Source organism: Suricata suricatta, chromosome X (assembly GCF_006229205.1).
Source record: "Suricata suricatta isolate VVHF042 chromosome X, meerkat_22Aug2017_6uvM2_HiC, whole genome shotgun sequence".
NCBI lineage: Eukaryota > Metazoa > Chordata > Mammalia > Carnivora > Herpestidae > Suricata > Suricata suricatta.
The window spans coordinates 6,526,418-6,548,607 of NC_043717.1; the positions used below are offsets into that span (position 1 = coordinate 6,526,418).

Consider the following 22,190-nt stretch of genomic DNA (forward strand, 5'->3'; position numbering starts at 1 on the left):
GCAGGTATCAACTATCCATTAGATACTGAATCAATTTTTCTTAAGCACAACACTCTCTTATACCTTCCCTCACCAGAAATTATGTGATTCATCACTGTCAAGAGCCTTTCTGATTAATTTCCTACTGCATTATAAAAAATTCTGAATGTCTTTAAGAGATAGATATCCTGGTTATTCTAAATGTGCTCTTGGGGCACCTGAGGGGCTCAGTTGGCTAAGCATCTGACTCTTGGTTTCAGCTTGGGTCATGATCTTACAGTTTGTGAGTTTGAGCCCCGAGTTGGTCTCTATGCTGACAGTGCGGAGCCTGCTTGGGATTCTTTCTCCCCTCTCTCCCCTTTCCACATGTGCTCATTCTCTCTCAAAGTAAATAAAGTTTAAAAATAGGGGTGCCTGGGTGGCTCAGTTGGTTAAGTGTCCGACTTTAGCTCAGGACATGATCTCATGGTTTGTGGGTTTGAGCCCCATGTCTGACTCTCTGCTGACAGTTCAGAGACTGGAGCCTGCTTCCGATTCTGTGTCTCCCTCTCTCTCTGCCCCTCCCTGCTTGCACTTTGTTTCTCTCTCCAAAATAAACATTAAAAAGAATTTTTTAAAATAAATAAATGTACTCTCAACTGCTCAAAAAAAGTTGATAATTCTTTCTACAATGTTCTAAGCTCCTTAATCTCTTTTTACCCTGCTGAGGTATGCCTCCACAATATTTGCAATATTTCAGTTATAAAGATGAGCAAAACTCATCATTCTTAATAAAGAATAAATGCTTCAGAGCCCAGCTTTTAAAACGTTATAGCAGAAACCAGTCTAAGTGGGTATTGACCTATGGTTCTTTACCCAGTGTAGACAGAAAATTTCATTGGCCTTTGATAAAATGACATTCTTTTAAAAATCACACGTTGGATTTAAAATACAATCACTTTAAGTAAGTGTGATGTGTTAAAAAAATGAATATAACATGTTATCACTGAATTAAGAGGATGGACTTGATAATCAGTTAAGGCCAGTGTACTACCCTGTCTGCCATCAACTTGGCCTCCTCTCTTCTTGCCAATCCTGCTCGGCATCTTGAGGGGGTGGGGTAGGGATCCTGGGACTGCATTTCCAAGAATCCCTTTTCCAGTGGGAGTCTGGGTTGGGTCCTGCCACTGTGATGACTTTGCAGAAGATGGGGAAGTTCTAAGATGTAGCGAAAACGCCCTTTTCCAGACAGCAGAGAGCAGGGGTGAGGTTTGCGGGAGCTTCTGGCTAACTCCCAGGTGCACCTGGCTCTGGGCTGTGGGTAGCTTTCTGGCACACAGAGCTCATCGTGGCTCTGGGGGCCGCAGCAGTGGGCTCCCTGACGCACACGCCCAGTCCTCCCAGGGTTTCCAGTAAGCCCCTGCTTCCCTTCCTCCTTGGAGTTCCTTAATTGACTTTTGAATTTCTGCTGAGCCCTACCTCCCTGAGACACTTTGGAAAGGTTTCTGTTGTGTTTTTGAGTATTTTCCCCAAAGACATTCTCTGTGCCCAGCAGACACCGTTTCCATTTTTCAGATAACTCAGAACCTGCGTCTGCATCAGAAAATTGAGTCTGTAGCATTTCCATCTTGATGCACAACAACAGCTCTGTGTTTTATTAAAGAATTTTGACATTTATTTCCCCCAGCTGAACCTTAACTGAACCCGCTGTGAAGTAGCGGTGTCAGGTATGACGGACTTCATTTAGCAAATGGGAAAACACGGAGGTAAAATTAGGAGCAGAATTCAGAATCTCGCCCCCCCTCCCCTTTGACTTCTGGCCCAGTAATCCTTGCGTGAACCCATGTTTAGTTAACGCCATTTCATAAAACACCAAGTGCACATTAACAGCATTAGAGAGTAAGAAAATAACTATGCGTATAGTCCATTAAGCAAAGGAAAATATCATTATATTATCATTAATCTGTAAAACTATGCACGTATTTCCATCCAGCTTGGAAGGTGCAGGCAGAAGGTAATGTTCCATTAAGTTACGCAGTGAGACTTGGGAGAATTCAGAAAGTATAAAAATTATGTTTCTCCAAGCAATGTTAACATGCCCCATTGCAGGGATCATAACATACATGTTAACTGAAAGTCAGGACTATATTTCACGAGAAAATATATGTGTCATTAGCCGGTGCAAATCAAGGCGTCACAAGCATTTGATCATATGGGTCACTCCTTCCTCTCTAACCCTCCCAGGAAATGTTGAACTACTTTCTACATGAGAATTTTTGTGACATTGACACAATCCGGTTTGTAAAGATCCAAAGTGTGGCAATTAATTTTAGAAGTTTCCCTCACCTCAAGAGTTGGTTTTGACATCTGGAGGGTGTTTTCAAGGTAATACCGATCTGTGTTTATATAACTCAAGTGGTCTGGTGGAATTTCCCGCACCATTCGTCAATGGGAATGAGATCATAATGATCAGGTATCATTTATCATAAATAATTATTAATAGGGTTGTAATTATTTAGACACTGGATTCTGTCCCAGATTAATACAGCACGTTAATTAACTAGAAATGTTTGCTCCTTTGCACCTGCAAAAATTCACTGTATTTTCCTTTGGGCTTTTATCTTGCCCCGGTGCCGCTAAAACCTATAAATGCCAGTCTGGCCCAGAGTCGAACAGGGGGGTTGGGGGGCAGGATTTGCCGTCTATCCTCCGGCAGGATGTTGGAACAGGAAAATATTCTGGGCAAAGGGAACTGTGAGGATCATGACGGAAGAAAACCTATCTGCTTGGCCAATACAGGTACCATTTTTGGGAGAAAGGAGACACTCAAGCTTATGATTTCACTTTTTAGATTTCTGCCGACTCGTACTAACGCGGCAAGGGACTTCAAACACAATGTGTCTTAGCATCCTTATCTCAAAACTAGCACTGTTATAATACTCATCCTTTCACGTTACACCAATATGAGGTGTTTCTTTTTACACAAGGATGAAGCTGTCACTCGTCAAGCATACCACTGTAAGCCCTGGCATAATTATAGCATTTCAAAAACACAGCACGGTAGTTAAGAGCAGAAAGAGATCAGCAACCTATAACCCATGGGCCGAATCTGGCCCTCTGCTTGTTTTTATAAGTAAAGTTTTATTTGGGCACCGCCACACCCATTCGTGGACGTATGGTCCGTGGCTATTTTCCCGTTACAACAGGAGTTGAGCTATTGGGAGAAAAACCATTGGCCTGCAAACCCAGTAACATTGGCTCTCTAGCCCTTTACCGAAATGTTTGTGGGCCCTTGGGTAAGAGCTTGTACCCTGCAGACTTCCGAACCTTGCCATCTCTTGAGCTTTGTGACCTTGTGCCAATGGGCATGTGCCTCAGCCATCTCATCTGTAAAGTGGGAACACCAGCCCGTGCCTTTGTGGGGCTGTTAGGATGAACGAATTGAGTTAATCTCTGTAGAACGCTTAGACTGGCGCCTGGCATGTAGTGTGCTCAATGAGTGCTGGTAAAATAAAAATAAAATAGCTCCCTTTTTGAGCAGTAGTGAACAGGTGTTTGTGAGATGGCCAGCTGGAGCGAACGGGCAGTCTGTGGCTGTGGAACAGATGAGATCAGCTTTGTGAGATTAACTGGGCAAGGTTAACTAATCCCAGCGTGGACACCGTGCCCTGCCCAACAGACGCCCTTGGGTTTAGAGAGCTCCCTGGGCTGAGGGCACTGTGCTGGATCTAATGGACCTTTTGAAGTGATTTCCAGCCTTCACCCTCTCAGCTCTTGGCTATTTACAGTAATCGGCCCAGTCCAGAATCACAAAACGTACTGGGCAACAGAAATTAGTTTTCTTTAAAAGTCAAAGAGTAATGTTTTAGAGTAGGAATAAGCTGACATCTTCAGTAAAGGGCTGGCGAGTTCATATTTTCAGCTTTGTGGACCATCGGGTTTGATCTTAACTGCTCGACTCTACTGTGTGGCGCAAAGGCAGCCATAGACAACATGGAGAAGAACAGGCGTATTTCCATAACACTTTATTTACAAAAATAGGTTCAGGGCCCAAGGGCTATGATTAGCTGACTCGCATTTTAAGGCACAAAAGAGCAGTATCAGCATACTAGCTCTCCTGGGGGCCAGGACTCTAGCATCTTAGCTGTAATTCTTGGAGTAAGTTAAAAAATGGATTAGGGGCGCCTGGGTGGCTCAGTCAGTTGAGTGTCCGGCTTCGGCTCAGGTCATGATCTCACGGTTTGTGGGCTCAAGCCCCATGTCAGGCTCTGTGCTGACAGCTAGCTCAGAGCCTGGAGCCTGCTTCCGATTCTGTGTCTCCTTCTCTCTCTGACCCTCCCCTGCTAGTGCTACCTCTCTGTGTCTTTCAAGAAAAAAATGGATGGACTTAAACGAGCTGAACGGTAGAGCAGATGACCACTTTGCAGATATTCTCTCCCTCCTTTCACCTCCATGGGAGGAATACACTTCCCTAGACCACTGGCTTTGGGTTTGGCTATGTGACTATCTTTGGGCGATCAGAAGTTAGCAGACAGTGATGTAAGCAGAGGCACCTTGAAAAAGACATGGCCTGGGTGTCCCTTGCATCCCAAGAGAATGAAGAGACACAAAGAACGGATCTAGATCCAACCTGCAGCTTGAAGCAAAGCCCGGGGGAGATTAGCCTTGATAGCCAGCCCACGGATATGGGTGGTTAGTGAGCGATAATAAGTGATCATTGTTTGAAGCCACTGACTTTCAGGATGCTTGTTATGCAGCGTTACCGTAGCAACAATAGACTAAAAAACCTTTTCTGCATATTACTCTTCAAGATGGGCTCTGGTATGGATGAGTGCTCCCACACAGTATGGCGTAAGATGTGCCTTTTGTATAATGGGAGGACGACAGATATAATTGCCTACCATGTGCTTCCACTTATGACCACCTCCCAGTAATGCCGGCCGCTATCAATGAACACGTTTCCAGCGACACCATAGCTCCCTTGGCTGGTGAAGCGTTCAGGCGTGTGACTCTTTTTGGACGATGACTCATCACGTTCTACTGTCAAGTTGTCGTGGGACACCTTCAGCTTCCGATGTGCAGATTTGGGGTCCAGTTTAAATGGTTGGCCTGGGAATGAGTTTACAAAACAAAAAGAGGAAGAAGAAAAGGACTGTTTATTTCAACACGACCAAGGATGTCTTTTCCGAATTAGATTTTCTTCTTTTTCCAAATCACAGTTAGTATATGTGTTGCTGAAGCGAGCACTTCCGAATCACATTTAAAATGCACAGCAAAACAGTGGATAAGAGCATGTCCTTGCCTTCACGACCTCCCCGTCCATGAATCCTGAGACAGAGATCCAGAGCCACCTAAGGACTCAACAGCAGCATGGGCAGGGCTCAACCCCAGCTACCTTCATGGGTCCCAGCTGGACCCAAGCAGGACAGGTCCCAAAAGGAAGGAGAAAATGAAGACTTCATTTTCAACCATTCCCATATTCAGTCCCACTTAATATATGGCTCATGCTCAGTAGACTTCAGACCAGAAACCAAAGAAATCAAGACTGCAGATTTTGGCAAATGGAATATTCTATAGGTTTTATGTTATTCTGAAATTGTTGAAAATTAAAAATTATTCCCATGAGCTCTGAATGGCTATAGAGATGTGTATTTGGGTGGCGCCTAGGTGGCTCAGTTGGTTAAGCATTCAACTTTGGCTCAGGTCATGATCTTGCATTTCGTGAGTTTTCAAGCCCTGTGTCAGGCTTTGTGCTGACAACTCAGAGCTTGGAGCCTGCTTTGGACTCTGTGTCTCCTCCATCTCTATCTCTCCCCTGCTTGTGCTCTCTCTGTCTCTCTCTGTCAAAAGTCAATAAATAAGCTTTAAAAACAAAAAAGAAGTGTGTATTTTCCAGCCCACAGCAAGGTCAGGAAAAAAAATGTGATCTTAACAGTGGGGTTTTCTACTGAGTTGTGCGTGTATGTGTGCGTGTGTGTATGCACGCACACACACAAATACATAATCAAATAAATATGAATAAAAATATATATATGACATAAGGCCCTCTCTACCTCTCTGTTTCATTATTCACATTTGTGTTTTGAAGATCGAACCACTAGAAAACCTGGGCAGCGGCCCACCTGAACATCGTGTCATAGCTGTTGTTACTCCTTTGAGGATTTAACACTGGTTTGGGGAACCGCTCGCTGTTCGACACCACATCGGGTACAAGGTTCTAAAGGCGGGAAATGAGTTACGAGAGGCGGCAAATGCCCCAATGTCCCGAGTTCCCAGCCACTGGAAGAGCTTGGTAAGTTTCTATGGCGACACATGCTGCCGCTGCGAACCTGACACCGAGCACCTGGGGGAAGCGTGTTAGGTTACATACACGTGAGCCAGAGGGTTTCCAGCCACCACTTGGAGACAAACATGACACCAGCACCTCTAAAATCCTTCTAGATCAGGGGCCAGCACGTTTTCCTGGTAAGAGGCCGGATAGGTATTTTCAGCTCTGCTGGCCATGTGGTCTCTTTGGTAGATGCTTTATTTATAAAAACAGAGCCAAATCCGGCTGGTGGGCTGTGTTCTCCTGACCCACGTTAGATTTTGGTCTACATCGCAGAAAAGGTTAAAGGGGGAGCTGAGAAAATCTTCTAGTGTTGATCAAGGCACAGAGGCTGTAAGACCTGTTGGATTACCCGTGTAGTTTGAATTTCAGCTTGTCTTGTGAAATAAAAATGTCCTCAGGAGCAATCACACCAGCAACTATTAGGGATGAAGTATGAACTAAGTCAAGAAGAGCATGAAGACAGTTTTGCTTAAAATGTTCAACTTTTTAAAAAAATGTTTTTATTTTATTTCCGAGAGAGAGAGAAAGAGAGAGAGAGAGCGAGAGCGAGCACGAGTGGGGGAGGGGCAGAGAGCGAGGAAGACACAGAATCTGAAGCAGGCTCCAGGCTCTGAGCTGTCAGCAGAGAGCCCGACGTGGGGCTTGAACTCACGAACCGTGAGATCATGACCTGAGCAGAAGTTGGACGCTTAACTGACTGAGCCTCCCAGGTGCCTCCAAAAATGTTTCAATTTTTAGAGGTGGAAGACAGAATGTATGCAAAAGAAGTGGATGCTTTTGGGCAGACTAGGAGGAAATTTCATAAAGGCTGCTATCACTGAAAATGAGTGTTCTGGACTTCTTCCAGGGAGGAATATCAGACTGTTATAGCCACCAGAGAGATTGGCCTCATGGGGCACCTGGGTGGCTCAGTTGGTTAGGTGTCCAACTTCAACTCAGGTCACGATCTTGTGGTTCACAAGTTAGAGCTCCATATCGGGGTCTGTGCTAACAGCTCAGAGCCTGGAGCCTGCTTCGGACCCTGTGTTTCCTTCTCTCTTTGCCCCTCCCCACTCAATCTCTCTCTCTCTCCCCCTAAAAAAGAAACATAAAAAAAAAGAAAAAAGAAATAAAGAAAGATTGGCCTCCTAACGGTGAGATGTATCCAGTCTCATCTCAGCTCACACCATCACCTACATGTGCATGAAGCAGAATCATGCCAGCTTAGGTCAGGCCCGACCCCTGCACCCTCAGCGAGCACATTCCACCTGTGCCTCCACTGTGTTTCTAAACAAACCATCCCCTGCTCTGTCCAAGTCAAAAGATTTTGCTTCAATGTGGACAAATTAATTCAAGGAACAAATGAATCATTCATTTACCTTAAGGAAGAATTCAATTCACTGTAATATTTGCAGACATAGGAGGTTGGCCAACTACAGCCTGCTGGCCAAATCCAGCGCACTGCCTGTGTTTGTCAATAAAGTTTTATTGAAACACAGCCATGCCCATTCATTTATGCGTAGTCTATGGCTGCTTTTGCACTACAGTGGCAGAGTTGCATACGAGTCGATGGTGACCGAGACCATCTGACCTGCACAGCCCCAAATATTTACTATTTGGCACACTATAGAAAAAGTCGGCCAACTCCTCGTGTATAACTGGATAACATCTGTTCAATGACTGCATGTCTAGAAACAGAAGATGACATTATCTGTCTACATGAAATGAATACATTATCTTTAATATTTAAAACTGATGAAGCACAAATAAGATGTCTCCAAGAGACAGTCTACAGAATTAATCCCGGTGTATGTGTTTACTTATTTTCTTTTTCCTACTTAATCTCTAAAAACATGTCCTTCTTTACCAGCAGAAACACTGAGAAGAGAGAGTCGCTTAGTGTTTAAGAGTATGTGTCTCAAACACCTATGTCTGGAGTAAAATAGAGTTCTTTGACCACTGAAATCAAGGATTTGGGGTAAGGGAGGGAGGGTTCCCTTGAAAAGCAGTTAACCAATCCTGTTGACTAGCTGACAACCTTATGACGTAGTGCCATACTGCCACCCTCCAATTTGCTTTCTCTCGGGAGGTCCTGGGCAAAGAAACTCCATGTTATAGAACATGTTTCTAGATCAAAAGTAGCCGAGAAAAAAAAGGATAAAACAAAACACATGTGGGCGGAGACAGAGAGGGAGACGACGGTGTTACCAGACACATGTATGGGCCAGATCTTTCTTTGTTGTGTCCTATGCGGTATGGGATGGTTCCCATCATCCCTGGCCTCTAACCACTAGATACCAGTAGCATCGCCCCAGTTGGAACAACCCGAAGTGTCTCCAGACATTGCTCAATATCCCTGGGGTGGGGAGGATCGCTTCGGACTAAGAATCACAGACCTAGATGGATATCTGGAGCAAAGGGAAGAATTCCTGAAGAAAGAGCTGTTCGTTTGTTCTTCTGCTACGGAAAACCATACTATGGGGTACCTGGGGTGCTCAGTCGGTTAAGTGTCCGACTTTGGCTCAGGTCATGATCTTGTGGCTCGTGAGTTCAAGCCCCGCGTCGGGCTCTGTGCTGACAGCTCAGAGCCCGGAGCCTGCTTCGGATTCTGTGTCTCCCCCTCTCTCTCTGCCCCTCCCCCCTCACCCTGGGTTCATGCTCTGGCTCTCTCAGTCTCTCTGTCTCTTTCTCAAAGATAAATAAACATTAAACAAATTAAATAAACAAAAAAACCCCAAAACGAACAATATTATTTGTTATTTGCAGAGTCCCAACTACGTGTCAGGCTCTCTCTCTCTCTCTCTCTCTCTCTCAACACACACACATGTATAGTCAATGCAATTCTCACAAGAGCTCTCCCGAGATTATTTATTTTAAAAAAGAGCAGTCTGGGGCGCCTGAGTGGCTCAGTCAGTTAAGCGTCTGACTTCAGCTCAGGTCATGCTCTCATAGTTCGTGGGTTCAAGCCCCGTATCAGGCTCTGTGCTGACAGCTCAGAGCCTAGAGCCCACTTGGATTCTGTGCCTCCCCCTCTCTGTGACCCTCCCTGACTCAGGCTCTGTCTCTGCCTCTCTCTCTCAAAAATAAATAAACATGAAAACAAAATTTTTTGTTTTTAATGAGCAGTCTGAAGTGCAGAGAGACTGATGGACTCACAGCCCTTAGGGGTTGAATCCGTTCAGGAACCTGCTGCAAACCACACCGATCCACACTGGCTCTTTACTTGCTTCTTGAGGCTGTTGGTGATGCCCTGGGGCAGAGCAAAGGGACAGAAAGGGAGACCGAAGCAGCTGAGAGGAGAGCAGGGGACTGGTGGCAGTGCGGCTGAGCTCGCAACACTTACTGTTTGTCTTCAACTTCCCAGGCTCGCTGCTGCGGCTGCCCGCCTGGTTGATGGCCTTGACGATGAAGATGTACTTGGTGCCACTCTGCAGACCATGAACCGTATAGTGGTTCTGCCTGATGTTGGGCACGATCATCCAGCTATCGGCAGAGTTACACAGACCTGCAAAACCAAGCAGACACGGCACGGTGCTTTGGTACAAGCGTGAGGCGACATCTGCGTAACTCCAAGCGTGTGCAATTCGGGGTTATTTGAACCGGAGACTGCTAATCAGCTCCAGGGCTCAGTCTCCTACCTACAGTAGGTGCGCAACCTGCATTTATTATTATATACTCCTATCATGTGCTCTAAATGGAAAAATCCACTAAAATTATTATATTGCGGGGCAGCTGGGGGGCTCATTCAGTTGAGCATCTGACTCTTGGTTTCGGCTCAGGCCATGATCTCACGGTTTTGTGAGTTTGAGCCCCTCTTCGGGCTCCGTGCTGGCAGTGGGGAGCCTGCTTGGAATTCTCTCTCTCTTGCTCTGCCCCTTCCCCACTCATGCTGTGTCTGTTTCTCTTAAAATAAATAAAGAAACTGGGAAAAAAAGTATTAAAAATTATTGTATTAGGGTGCTTGGGTGGTTCAGTTGGTTGAGCATCTGACGTCGGGCTCTGTGCTGATAGCTCAGAGCCTGGAGCCTGCTTTGGATTCTGTGTCTCCCTCTCTCTCTGCCCCTTCCCTACTCATGCTCTGTTTCTCTCTGTCTCAATAATAAATAAACATGAAAAAATTTTTAATAAATTAGTGTATGGGACATTCTGTTCAGGGTAAATAGGAGCAACAAAGGCAGTTCTGTCTGGTATCTTGTACATGTACATGTGTGCGATTCATTGTTAGGGGTCGTGGTGATGTAAAGAAAGCAGCGAGCTCCTGTCGGGTCTGCTCTCTGCACCCTCACCCCAGTCTCGTTACAGGAATCGTTACAATTTGCACCTCATCAATTGTGAGACTCGGGAAGGTGAGAGGAGACCCAAATCATGGATGAGAAGCTGACCACACTAATGTAGATGTAGTTGGCATTTTTGCCTCTAATTCCTCACCCTGCCCCAGGTCCAGGCCTAGGTGACTTTGCAGGGGCTCACTCCACAGATGGGATATGTTGCCTTAGGACATGGCCTTCGATTTGGCCACATGACTGGCTCTGGCCAAAGGGATGAGGCCGAAGTGGCACTGTGAAGGCTCCAACAGCAGGCATTACAAGGCCTCGAGACTTTCTGTTGACCCCTCACGCCTTTGTCTTTCCCATGGGGAGAACATTCCCCAGAGAGCGTGCTCATCACAGAAGAACGAGAGATACAGGGCACAGCTCCCCTGGCAGCTGGGGCTGGAGAGAGGCCAGCAGAGACCAGCCTAGCCTCAGACAGGGGGCCATGAAAGTGATCATTGGGGCCATCCGCGTTCCAGACTTAGTGTGGCCATAATTAACCAGCTCAGGAGTCACGGTCCCTGAGAGAACCCGGGAGCAGGCACCTGAGGGCCCAATGCAGCTCTTAGAAAACCAGGAACAGGGAGTTTTGACCAGTTGCACTCCCTGGCACAGTCAGTTGGTTTCAGAGTCGGGCTCTGGCTACATTCTGCAGGATGCGGGCAGGGGGACAGGTGGAGGATTTACGATGCTTGGAAGAACGTGGAGTGAAGAGGAAGCCCGTTTTGTTTTGCAGCTGGCTGATGCCGAAAACATCTCTTTGGTATTGGGCCCAACTCTCGTCTCTCCACCCATCAATCTCCACTCTCAGAGAACCTTTTCCCAGCCCCCCGGTGACCAGCTGTCATGAAGTTTCCTGACTCTGGTGAATTTCCTTCACCATTTCTTGGTAGAGGGCTGGGCTCCTCCACTTCCTGAGGGGCTCCCAACTCCCCCCACTCTTTCCCTTTCCGTGGATTTGCAAGTCAAAGGGTTAGTTCTTTTGATCTTGAGGAAACTTATACCTTACCATAATCCAAAGAAGCAGTCCCTTAACCTTTTTTGGTCTCACCTCTTTGAGAATCTAATAAAACATTTCTAAGGAAAAAAAGTCACGTGTGCATTTCCATGCACAAATATCTGCATAGCATTCCAAGGTGTTCACAGCCCCATGACATCTGTCTTTGAATCCTACTAAACGCTATCTCCAACTCTGGAGCTAAACAGTGTTTGTGATAGTCTCACAGTTGGGAGGGACCTTGAAAGTATTTTGTCAAGTGTGAAAATTCACCTCATATGATCCGTACCTTGGGTGTGTAGTATTTTTAGACACACTTCAGTGAGTCATAGATACACATGTATCTATGACCTTGTGAGTTTTCTGTCATCTCTTTTCATCTCCACCTGTGAACATTTCACCAGGAGGACCGCCAGACATGATAAAGCCAGCACAAAGCAAGGGGACAATATGAGACTCACAGAAGGGGCGGAGTGTGTGTTGGAGACATGATGACTAACAATGAAGGCACCATCCACCTCCACTCCTCCCCCAATTTCCCCCTAACTCTCAGCCCTCTGTTCTCCTATTGATTCTCACTTGCATGAGACCCAGGAAAACATGGACAAGTGGTCCCCCAGTAACAGGGGACCCTCATTAACGGCCTATCTCTTTTGATACTTTTCCACCTTACCTTTCCTTTGAATGTAGTTGCAAGAAACTCAATGCTTCTGGAGAGTGGCATGGCCAAGTAAGAGATTTTGATCCAACCAAAGAAGGATCATTTTGAACCCTGAGCTCTGGGCCCCAAGGAACCTGTCTAACTCACTTTAGACATTTAATAATAAACTTACAATAGCAATAAAAACAAAGACAATGAGCTTTTCTATTGCCTAGAATCATCCACTCGTATGGCCAGACCTTTGTCAACAGCGGTCAAACACAAACGAAAACAAGAACAGCATCCAGGAGAATCAAATGAGAGTCCTATCAATGTCACCGTATTTACACTGGTCCCGTTTAATTGCCTACGTTAGAGTACAATGACTACTGTGGTCAAAGAAAGCAAATGTAAAAACGTTTCAATAAACTTTACATCACTGTACAACCAAAAAGCTGGGCTTCATGTGGTGGGGGAAGGCTTTCAGCCACATCCTAAAGCAGATGTCTGAAATTGCGACAAACAGCAACTTGGCCTATAATCCAAAGTCTTAGCCCAACAGAAAAGAGATAATGTTTCAGAATGATTTACTGAACAGAAAAGGGACCCTGATGATCTGGATTATTTTGAAGAATCACGAATTTTGTGTCTTTGAAAATTAAAAGAACAAAATGTTAATGGCGCAGTAAAATTTGATTGGATAGCTTTGCACTGGGACACTCTGCTTTCGTGAATACTCACTAGTCCTGTTTAGGCTTACCTATCTGTTATTATTATGGCCAGGGTAATAATCGAGGAGTTGATTGAAAATGCCAAGAAAGCAATAGCGGCCATTTTCCTTAGGGGGCTGGAGTAAGTGGGGTGCCTCAGAGTACATGGTTATTGCGCTGCTAGTGTTGGTCTTGTGCCAACACCACATAACTTCTTGTACTTGGTGCCAAGGGCCAGACATCTCTGCCTTGATACCCCACTGTGTTGGGACTATTGACCGTGTTTCCTTCACCTCTTTATGAAACACCCATGTAACCATCCTGACTGAAACTTCCCTTTTTTCCAAATTCGTTTTCAATCATCTTTGAGGATATTCCAACATTTACCTTCTCTAATTCAGCCTGATGTATTAAAACAACAATGGAACTTGGGAGATAATTAGTTCATAATGAGACTTAATTGAGTTTTTCAATTTTATACATTTTGTTCTCATTCACAACGGGTCAGAAGCATTTCCCCACATAATGCCGCTCATTACAAGATCCTAATTACATGTGGGATTTCCAAGCCTTGTATAGCAACTGTCATCTTGCAGTAAAACATTATGTATAAAACATAATGCAACACGAACACCCTTCCGAGAGCCTGTGCACCGGCTGCTAACATCCTTTATTTCTTTTAACAGATTGGACAGAAGCGTACATTCTTTTCCTTCTTCTCTATCTGTTTAATAACTTTCACGAATGTTTTCAAAGTGACTAAAACTAATTAAATACAGATAAGTGCTTTGCCATGAACACTTGGAGAAATGCATCTTTTGACTTTGGCTAATAATAAAAATAGGCTGCTGGGAAAAGGCCCCATTTAAGATTGCAAATGGAGTATGGGAAGTAGTTCTGGAAAAAAACATGAAAAACGTTGCAAAATTAAATACATATCTACTTATTAATAAGCAATTCATTAACATCTGTAGTCGTAAGTCTGTTAATAAAAATGCATAATAAAAAATTAATAGCACCATTAATTTTGCATTTGAATATGTGAATTTGATTAGGGAGAGCCTTGTTATAAGATTAAAAGCTGCACAGATATTATCTAATTCTCCTTCACCAAAGTCAGTTGTGGGCAATTAACTAGGATTTATTATGACAAGTGAAGGCACCAATGACCTACAGGCAGTAGAAGATTCCGTGACCAGTTTGGGAGCATTATGCCTTCGAATTTTCTGTACAGCTTTAGTATTAGATCTTGTCACTCAATGTGACATCTGCAAAGGATGTTCCTCCAAATGGCAGGACAGATGGACAGACAACATTCAGGGAAGGGCTTTCATGTGATGATTGTGTAAAATGCTATTGTGTAGATAATCCAAATGTCACAATAGACTTTTACCATATGATCAAAAATATCAGCTTTGAATTTTTTAAAGGTTTCTAAAAAATGTTTTATTTATTTTTGAGAGAGAGAGAGAGAGAGAGAGAGAGAGAGAGAGAGAGAGAAACAAGGAAGCATCAGAGAGAGAGGGAGACACAGAATCTGAAGACAGGCTCCAGGCCCTGGGCTAGCTGTCAACACAGAGCCTGAAGCAGGGCTCGAACCCATGAACCGTGAAATCATGACCTAAACTAAAGCTGGACACTCAACTGACTGAGCCAGCAGGCACCCCAAAGGTTTATTTTTAAACATTTATTTGTATTTGAGAGACAGAGATAGACAGAGCACCAGGATGGAAGGGACAGAGAGAGAGAGAAAGAAAGAGAGAGAGAGGGAGACACAGAATCCGAAGCAGGCTCCAGGCTTTAAGCTGTCAGCACAGAACCTGACACGGGGCTCGAATCCACGAACCGTGAGATCATGACCTGAGCTGAAGTAGGTCACTTCACCCACTGAGCCACTCGGGCGCCCCCAAAACATCAGCTTTAAAAAAAAACAAAAAGGCAATAACAGGTGACTGTAGTCTATACTTTTGTATAAATAATAACTTTGAATGTTTATGTGCTAATACTGTGGCAAACACAGGGCTAAGACCTATACTTTTGTTATCTCAACCATGTGAAGGTAAAACATTACCTCTTCTTACAGGTGAGGAAATAGATTTAGAGGATGTTAAATAATTTGCACCGAAATTATGGAGCTAGTGAGGTCCAAAGTTGGGATTCAAATCGAGGGTCTCTCTCAGTTACTACAAATATGTATAATAGTTAAGAAGAAAATAATCTGCATCTCAATTGCCTTTTTAAAATTTTTAATGTTTACTTTTGAGAGAGAGAGAGAGAGAGAGAGAGAGAGAGAGAGAGAGAGTGAGCATGCGTGGGGGAGAGGCAGAGAGAAAGGGAGACAGAGAATCTGAAGCAGGCTCTACACTGTCAGAGCAAAGCTTGACATGGGGCTCGACCTAGGGGCTGTGAGATCATGACCTGAGCAAAGCTGGATGCTCAACCGACTGAGCCACTCAGGTGCCCCTCATTTGTCTTTTTATTTAAATTTATTCTTCCATTTTTACAATTTGACCCTTTACGCCTCAAGACTTCACTATGGACATTCAAGAGACAACTAACTCTTGATGCAACAATTTGATGAGTGTAGTCCAGTTAGATGAGCACTTGCAATGTGCCTGTTTCCTATTCGTTCTGGGACAGTGGCCTTTTTGGCACCGTACATTAAATAACCAAGGTCTGTCAGCTTCATGAAGTCATTCTCATTTATTTCCTTGTGGCCACCACTCTCGGGGAACAAAACACCTTCTCCGGAATCACCAAGTATAAAGCTCTGAATTCAGTAGTGTTGCTGCCGTTGGATTTCTGTGGGCATGGCCTTTTCTTCTCTATTCCATTTATATGTCTTGTTTTGGTATTATTTTTCATGCAGACAGCACAGAAGCCAAGTTAGTCACTGTTTAGCCACCTGAGAAGCCCTAAGTTTCAAGCAACAGATCCCTTCTTTACCTTCTGGGGAGGGGGGGGGCTGCTGGTATGGAGTTAGGGTTCTAGAGCGGACTGCCTTCTGGCTCCACTTCCTTGCTCCTTACTGTATCCATCCCCTTTGCGATGGAACCTCACAGGCTGTCGCGTTCTGACTCTGGCCTTGTCCGCGGGACTCACTTTGGCCTGTGGCACACCAGCTAACATGACAAAGGCAGGGGCTTGCAAAGCACTCGGGCAAGTGGGCCTGCCCTTCCACCCGCATGCTGCGACTGCCAGGAGAACGTGCCTGAGTGGGACCAGAGGATGGCACTGGGTGCGGTGGCTGGACCATGACAGAGCCTCCCAAGGTCAGCGGGTCCTTCTAGTGGACTCCCACCGGGTTCTGGACACACAATCCATGTTTATTGTTATATGTTCCCTAGGTTCTGTGGTTGTTGGCTGTTCAGAAAAAGCCAGTTGATACAAAAAGCTGGCAGTCCAGGCCAAGGCTCTATGCACTGTCCAAATGCTCATAGTCATTGGACTTAAGACACCTCAGGAAAGATCTAACCACCTGTGGTGGATATGCTCTTGGGTAGCCGCCATGATTCTCTATGCTATTCATGGTTTTGTGTAATTCTTTCTCCCTGAGTATCAGCAAGACCTGTGACCTGCTTATAACCAAGAGAATATGGCAAAGGACAAAAGTCTTACCATCGGTATCACTCCTGTGGTGTTACATTATATGGCAAAGGTGAAGGGAGCCTGGTCTGCAGATGTACTTAACGTCCCTAATCAGTTGTTGCTAAGTTCATCAACAGAGAGATTATTCTGGGTGACAAAAGCAAGGAAAGGAGCTGTGTATGGCAAGCTACCTTGTGTGTCCCTAAAAATGTTTCTGTGTGTGTGTGAATATGTGTGTATGCCTGTCTATGAACAGACTGTCACAGGAAAGATGCATGTGAAATAGAATTGATGTACTGGGTAACTTTTGCGTCTTTTTCTTTTAATATGTTTCTTTTTTTCAAAGTTTATTTTGAGAGAAAGAGAGAAAGGTGGAGGGGCAGAGAGAAAGGGAGAGAGAGAATCCCAAGCAGGCTCCCCACTGTCAGCGCAGAGCCTGACTTAGGGCTCAAACTCACGAACCATGAGATCATGACCTGAGCCCAAATTAAAAGTCAGATGCTCAACCGATCAAGCCACCCAGGCACCCCAGAGTGGGTAATTGTGGAACTGATTTTCACTAGATACATTTATACATTATTATACAGTGTTCATGCACCACTTACTAAGAAGATTTTAGGGAATTAGTGTTGCTTCATGATTTGGAGCGGGGCATGTAGGGCTAGGGATGAGGAGCAATACCAGAAGAATTGAAAATCCCGAAAGAAGAGCAAAATGATGGCAGACCACTGATATCCTTGTGCCTCTCAGACTTGCCCCCAAAGATGCTTCCAACAGCTAAAGACAGTAACGGTATTTCCTAGGGATATGGGTGAGAGGTGAAGTCTTTCTGGAATTATCTTCTCTTCCCCTTGCCTTCTTCAGTGCTAGTGCCACTGGCAGGTCCTGGCCATCTGTGCCCACGTGAATTATGACGCGCCTCCTAGTTCGCGTCTCTTGCTTCTACTTTTGCCCTGTCCCGCTCCATCCTCCCCAGCACTGCCGGAGACAGCTTCCCACTGACTATCTGATGGCGCCACTGCTCTGCGTGACACCCAAGCCCATGGGAAAATCCAACACCCTATGGCAGGGATGGCCCTCTGTGGTCCAGGTCTTTACTGTGGGTTAGGATTCAGAGACTGATGATTAGGAACATGTGCTTCCTGGAACCAGACCTATATGGTGTGAGTCCTGGTTCTATTTCTCCGTTTTCATTTCTAACCATCTCCCCTTCCTCACTCAATGCTCCAGCCAGGCTTTCATAGGGGGTATCTCAAAAAACACCTTGCCACCCTATGTCGCTACAGGCTTGCCTCTGATGAGGTGGCCTCCTGGCATCCCCTTGCCTTTCTGATACATACCCACTCTCTTTCAAGACTTAGACCATCATTTCCCCCAAGACGTTTTTGTTACACCCGCCGCTTCTGCCCTCTATTTCCTCCTTGCTCAGGCAGCTGGCCAAAGCTGTTCTCAATGTTTCATGGGTTTCCCCCTTACACGTTCTTGGAAAATGGTAAGAGTTTAATAAAGCTTCCAAGGCAGGCCAATTAGGGAGTAGAGGGTCATAGGGCTGAGGAGGGGAGCCTGGGAAACAAAGCTACAAGGAACCTGGGGGGTCCATTTGTTGGCATGATCTTCCGTTACCCACAGGCAGGGTTTTTTTGTCCATCACGCTTTTAATTAATCCTACACCTAAATTCTTTTTTAAACATCACCCATCTCAGAATTACATGCGCAGAGGAAAGAACAGTGTGGTTAAGCGAGGAGTTTACATAATAAAAGCACATTAAGTTGATACTGATTTTTTCAAAATACTTCTTTGTTGAAAAGTGGCTTCTATTCTATTCTATTCTATTCTATTCTATTCTATTCTTTTCTATTCTACTTTGACATGCTCTGTTTTAATCTGCTCAAGAGGCTTCAAACTTGCTCCCCTGAAAAGCCACTTCTGGTCCTTTTCCATTTACTCAACTGAACTGAAATAACTGTGGGGGTGGGGAGGAGAGATTCCTTTGTGATCACCTCTCTGGCCAGCAACCGGGGCGACTTGAGATCATCAAACTGTCTCTGAGACCAAATGTCTCACGGGCCCCAGGGAGAGAGGGGCCTCTCCTTGATTGTTTGCCTATCCATTTTATTAAATTCTTTTTTTTTCACATCGTGAAACACTTAGAAAAGTACATAAAACAAAACGTATGATACAATGACGAAACCATGTAACCCCCACCCAGAAAGTACTGCTCACCCCGTGAGCCCCCATATGTTGCTTCCCCACAGTGCCACACCCCCTCCCAGCTGGGCAGTAACCATCGTACCCCCTTGTATTTCTAGTTGTTGCACGAATATAGGCATCTCTAAACAAAATGGCTTCCTTTTATCTTTAAATTATGAATGTATAAATAGACTCATACTGCATGTCATCTTTTGTTTCTCGCTTCTTTCTCTTATATGTTTGTTAGACTCATCCATGTGGTCGGTGAGAGATCATTAATTTTCATCACTATTTAGCCAGCTATTTTTGCTAGTAGAATACAAGTGAACACCATCACCTTAATGAGGAAAGGCAGCCAACAAATACTGTGGATCCTTTCCTTCTTTGTCTTCCCTTGATGTTTCAACTTAGAAATGCAATCTATCTGGACTGTGGATCCTTTCCTTCTTTGTCTTCCCTTGATGTTTCAACTTAGAAATGCAATCTATCTGGAAACGGTCACCCAACAGAGAGATCGGATATACAATACTCACTAACGACATTGGCTTGTCCGGTGAATATGGTGTATTGGAGCTCATAGGAAACCACACTGAATTCATCGTCGGAGGTCCAGTGAACAGTGATGGTGTCGTAGGACGCGGTGCAGAGCTCTTCTCTAATGGTGGGAGGGCTGGGAGCTGTGGGGATCAAGAATGCTCATCAGCGAAGAAGCAGGCACCTTTGGCATACATTTCAGAGGAGAGGTGTGACAGTCACAACAGACCGTTCTAACAGGTCCATCAGGACCACTGTCCGAGAGATGGTGGCCCCAATCCAAAGAACCTTTGGTTGGCTGGTTAGCGCTGTGGTTTTTAACTGGTAGCTTGACTTCAGCCCGCCGGGAGGCACTTTGCTCTATCGTGAAAGCAGGTTTAGGAGATTAAGCAACTAATATTCTTATCCATGACAGAAAACCTGTTAGGCAAAAAGTAAACAAGGTGAACTTTTGGGACTTCATCCGCATTGGGATGGCAAACTTTTTCAGTAAAGGGTTAGATGGCAAATGTTCTAGGCTTTGCAAGCTATATGGGCTCTGTCGCAACTACTCACCTCTGCCCTCATGCTATGAAAGTGGCCATAGGCAATTCATACTCAAATGGGCATGGCCAGGTGCCAAGAGAACTTTATTTATAAAACAGGTGAGCACTAGATTTGGCCTGTGAGCCAAAGTTTGCCAACCTCTGAGGTCTGTGAGGCCACATATTTTTATATTTATGAAGTCAACTGGAAAAATACTAATGTTCGTTACCTCATAACAAACCAGTCAAATCATTGTTTGATAATTTTCTTTCATTAGGTGTTTTTTTTTTTAAGTTTATTTGTTTTGAGGGGAGGGGTGCAGAGAGAGAGAGAATCCCAAGCAGGGTTTGCACTGACCGCACTGTCAGCGCAGAGCCTGACTCGGGGCTCGAACTCACAAATAGTGAAATCATGAAGTGAGCCAAAATCAAGAGTTGGATGCTTAACCCACTGAGCCACCCAAGTGCAGCTTTCATTAGATGTTCTTTTTTAAGGGGCAGGGGGAGAAAGAAGGGAGGTGGTGGTAATGGAGGAGGGCACTTGTGGGGAAGAGCACTGGGTGTTATATGGAAACCAATTTGACAATAAACTATTAAAAAAAAGATGTTCTTTTTTAATGGTTTTCTTTTTCTTTTATTTATTTTTGAGAGACAGAGAGATACAGCACAAGCAGGGGAGGGTGAGAGAGAGAGGGAAATACAGAATCTGAAGACAGGCTCCAGGCTCTGAGCTAGCTGTCAGCCCAGAGCCTAATGCGGGGCTCAAACCCTCGAACTGTGAGATCATGACCTGAGCCGAAGTCTGACACTTAACCGACTGAGCCACCCAGAAGCCCCTCATTAGATGTTTTGACACCTCATAAAAAAAACCCTTATTAGCATGGCCCTATTTTCTTCTCATTTTTTAATTTAGAGGTGATATTTCAAATTAAGAAGAATGTGATCGATCATATCTAAGAAGTACATTTTCCCTCCCCAAAGAAAATATGATTCCTTGGCATTTGGTTAACTTTATCGCTGGAGAAGGCTGCTGTTTTAGGTCTTGAATGCAGTCTGGAGCAGAGAAGTCTAAATCATAACAAAATAATTATTTTAAGTTGATTTAAAATCTACCAGCTTGATTTCAGTAACTGGTTTTATGAGAAGAGTTTGAGAGCAAGAAAAAGACTAGGCGGTGAGTGCTTTGCATCGGCCATAATCTTTTAGAGCAGGGGTTGGCAAACTATGGCTATGGGCCAAATCTGGCCCACTGCCCATTTTTGTAAATAAAGTTTTATTGGAACACAGCCAGGCTCATTCATTTACGTATTGTCTGTGGCTGCTTTTGTGCAATAGCAGAGTTGAGTAGTTGGGACCATATGTCCTGCAAAGCCTAAAATATTTACCATCTGGCCCTTTATCATCAAAGTTTGCCAACCCCTGGTTTAGAGAACTGATCCAGGCCTTTATTTCCACTCTTCTGTAGACTAGAACCTAACTTCAAAAAGGAGAAAGTTTCGGCATACTATAGATTGATAACAACCTCAGTTTACACTATTGCAGCATTCTTTCCTGCTCTAAATTTCAATTAAGATTGATTAGGCCTAAGAAACCCAAAGAAGGAGAGAGACTTATAAAAATGGCAAATTTAAGACTCTCATTGTTTTAGTAGTCTTCATTTTGCCACCTGAAGGTATATTCAGGACAAATACAGTACGTGGCAAATATGAAGTATGTTTGCAGGATAAAGTCATATAGACCAGCTCTGTCTCTTGGTTATTGGATTCTACAAATGTTATTAATGAGCACCTACATGGGGCAGGTGCTGCATTAAGCGGTACATTAAGATAGAAAAGCTCTGTAGAGCCTTTAAAGCATTCTTTCTGGAATATGTATTTATACACCTGTCTCCTGAAGTATCCACACGCAAGATTTAGTGTCATGTGCTGTGACTTGGATGCGCATGAATCAGCGACACCAATCTGGAGATGCATTCTGTGGGGAGGCCCAGCTGTACCATAAAACATGCTTATTATTGTCTGTGTTAGTGTGGGCTCACCCTGCGTGGATCAGTGGAGAAACGCTTATTTTCCCATAATCTAAATAGTTCATTGTATTATTTTTCCATCCACCACTGCAGAAAGGCTGTGCTCTTTCTGCAGTGCAACATATGATTAAACATAAAGAAAACTTATGTTGAAAATAAGCGAGTAGCTCGGAGGCACACGGCAGTCGCTGCAATCAGGGAGGAAATGGCACCTCTCCGGGTTATTAACTTGACAGACCACTTAGAGGCATGTCATAGGGGAAAAAAAAATCTTGTTTTCACAGCCATGCAGGCTACCCTGTTTTGATTATAAGACCAATGGGTTTGTCCTGAAAAGTCAATACCCAATTTACTGTAAATGAGACTAGCAGCATGCTGCCAATTTCAATATTCATGCAA

The 22,190-nt window shown here is 44.5% G+C and overlaps 1 protein-coding gene across 3 annotated transcripts in view; it reads right to left on the reverse strand.

Moving 5' to 3' along the window:
• Positions 1-22,190, reverse strand: part of MID1 (midline 1) — a 107,952-nt gene that overhangs the window by 2,116 nt on the left and 83,646 nt on the right. For 2 of the 3 annotated variants that reach the window (XM_029930444.1, XM_029930443.1), the window contains exons 6-8: positions 19,241-19,384; positions 9,612-9,773; positions 4,860-5,067 (exon numbers count right to left, since the gene is read on the reverse strand). In XM_029930444.1, the coding sequence (XP_029786304.1) occupies positions 4,860-5,067; positions 9,612-9,773; positions 19,241-19,384 (514 nt within the window). Of the gene's footprint in view, positions 1-4,859; positions 5,068-9,611; positions 9,803-10,580; positions 10,590-11,492; positions 11,520-13,556; positions 13,564-19,231; positions 19,385-22,190 lie in introns of all 3 variants that reach the window. The other variant, XM_029930445.1, reaches the window with a different exon arrangement.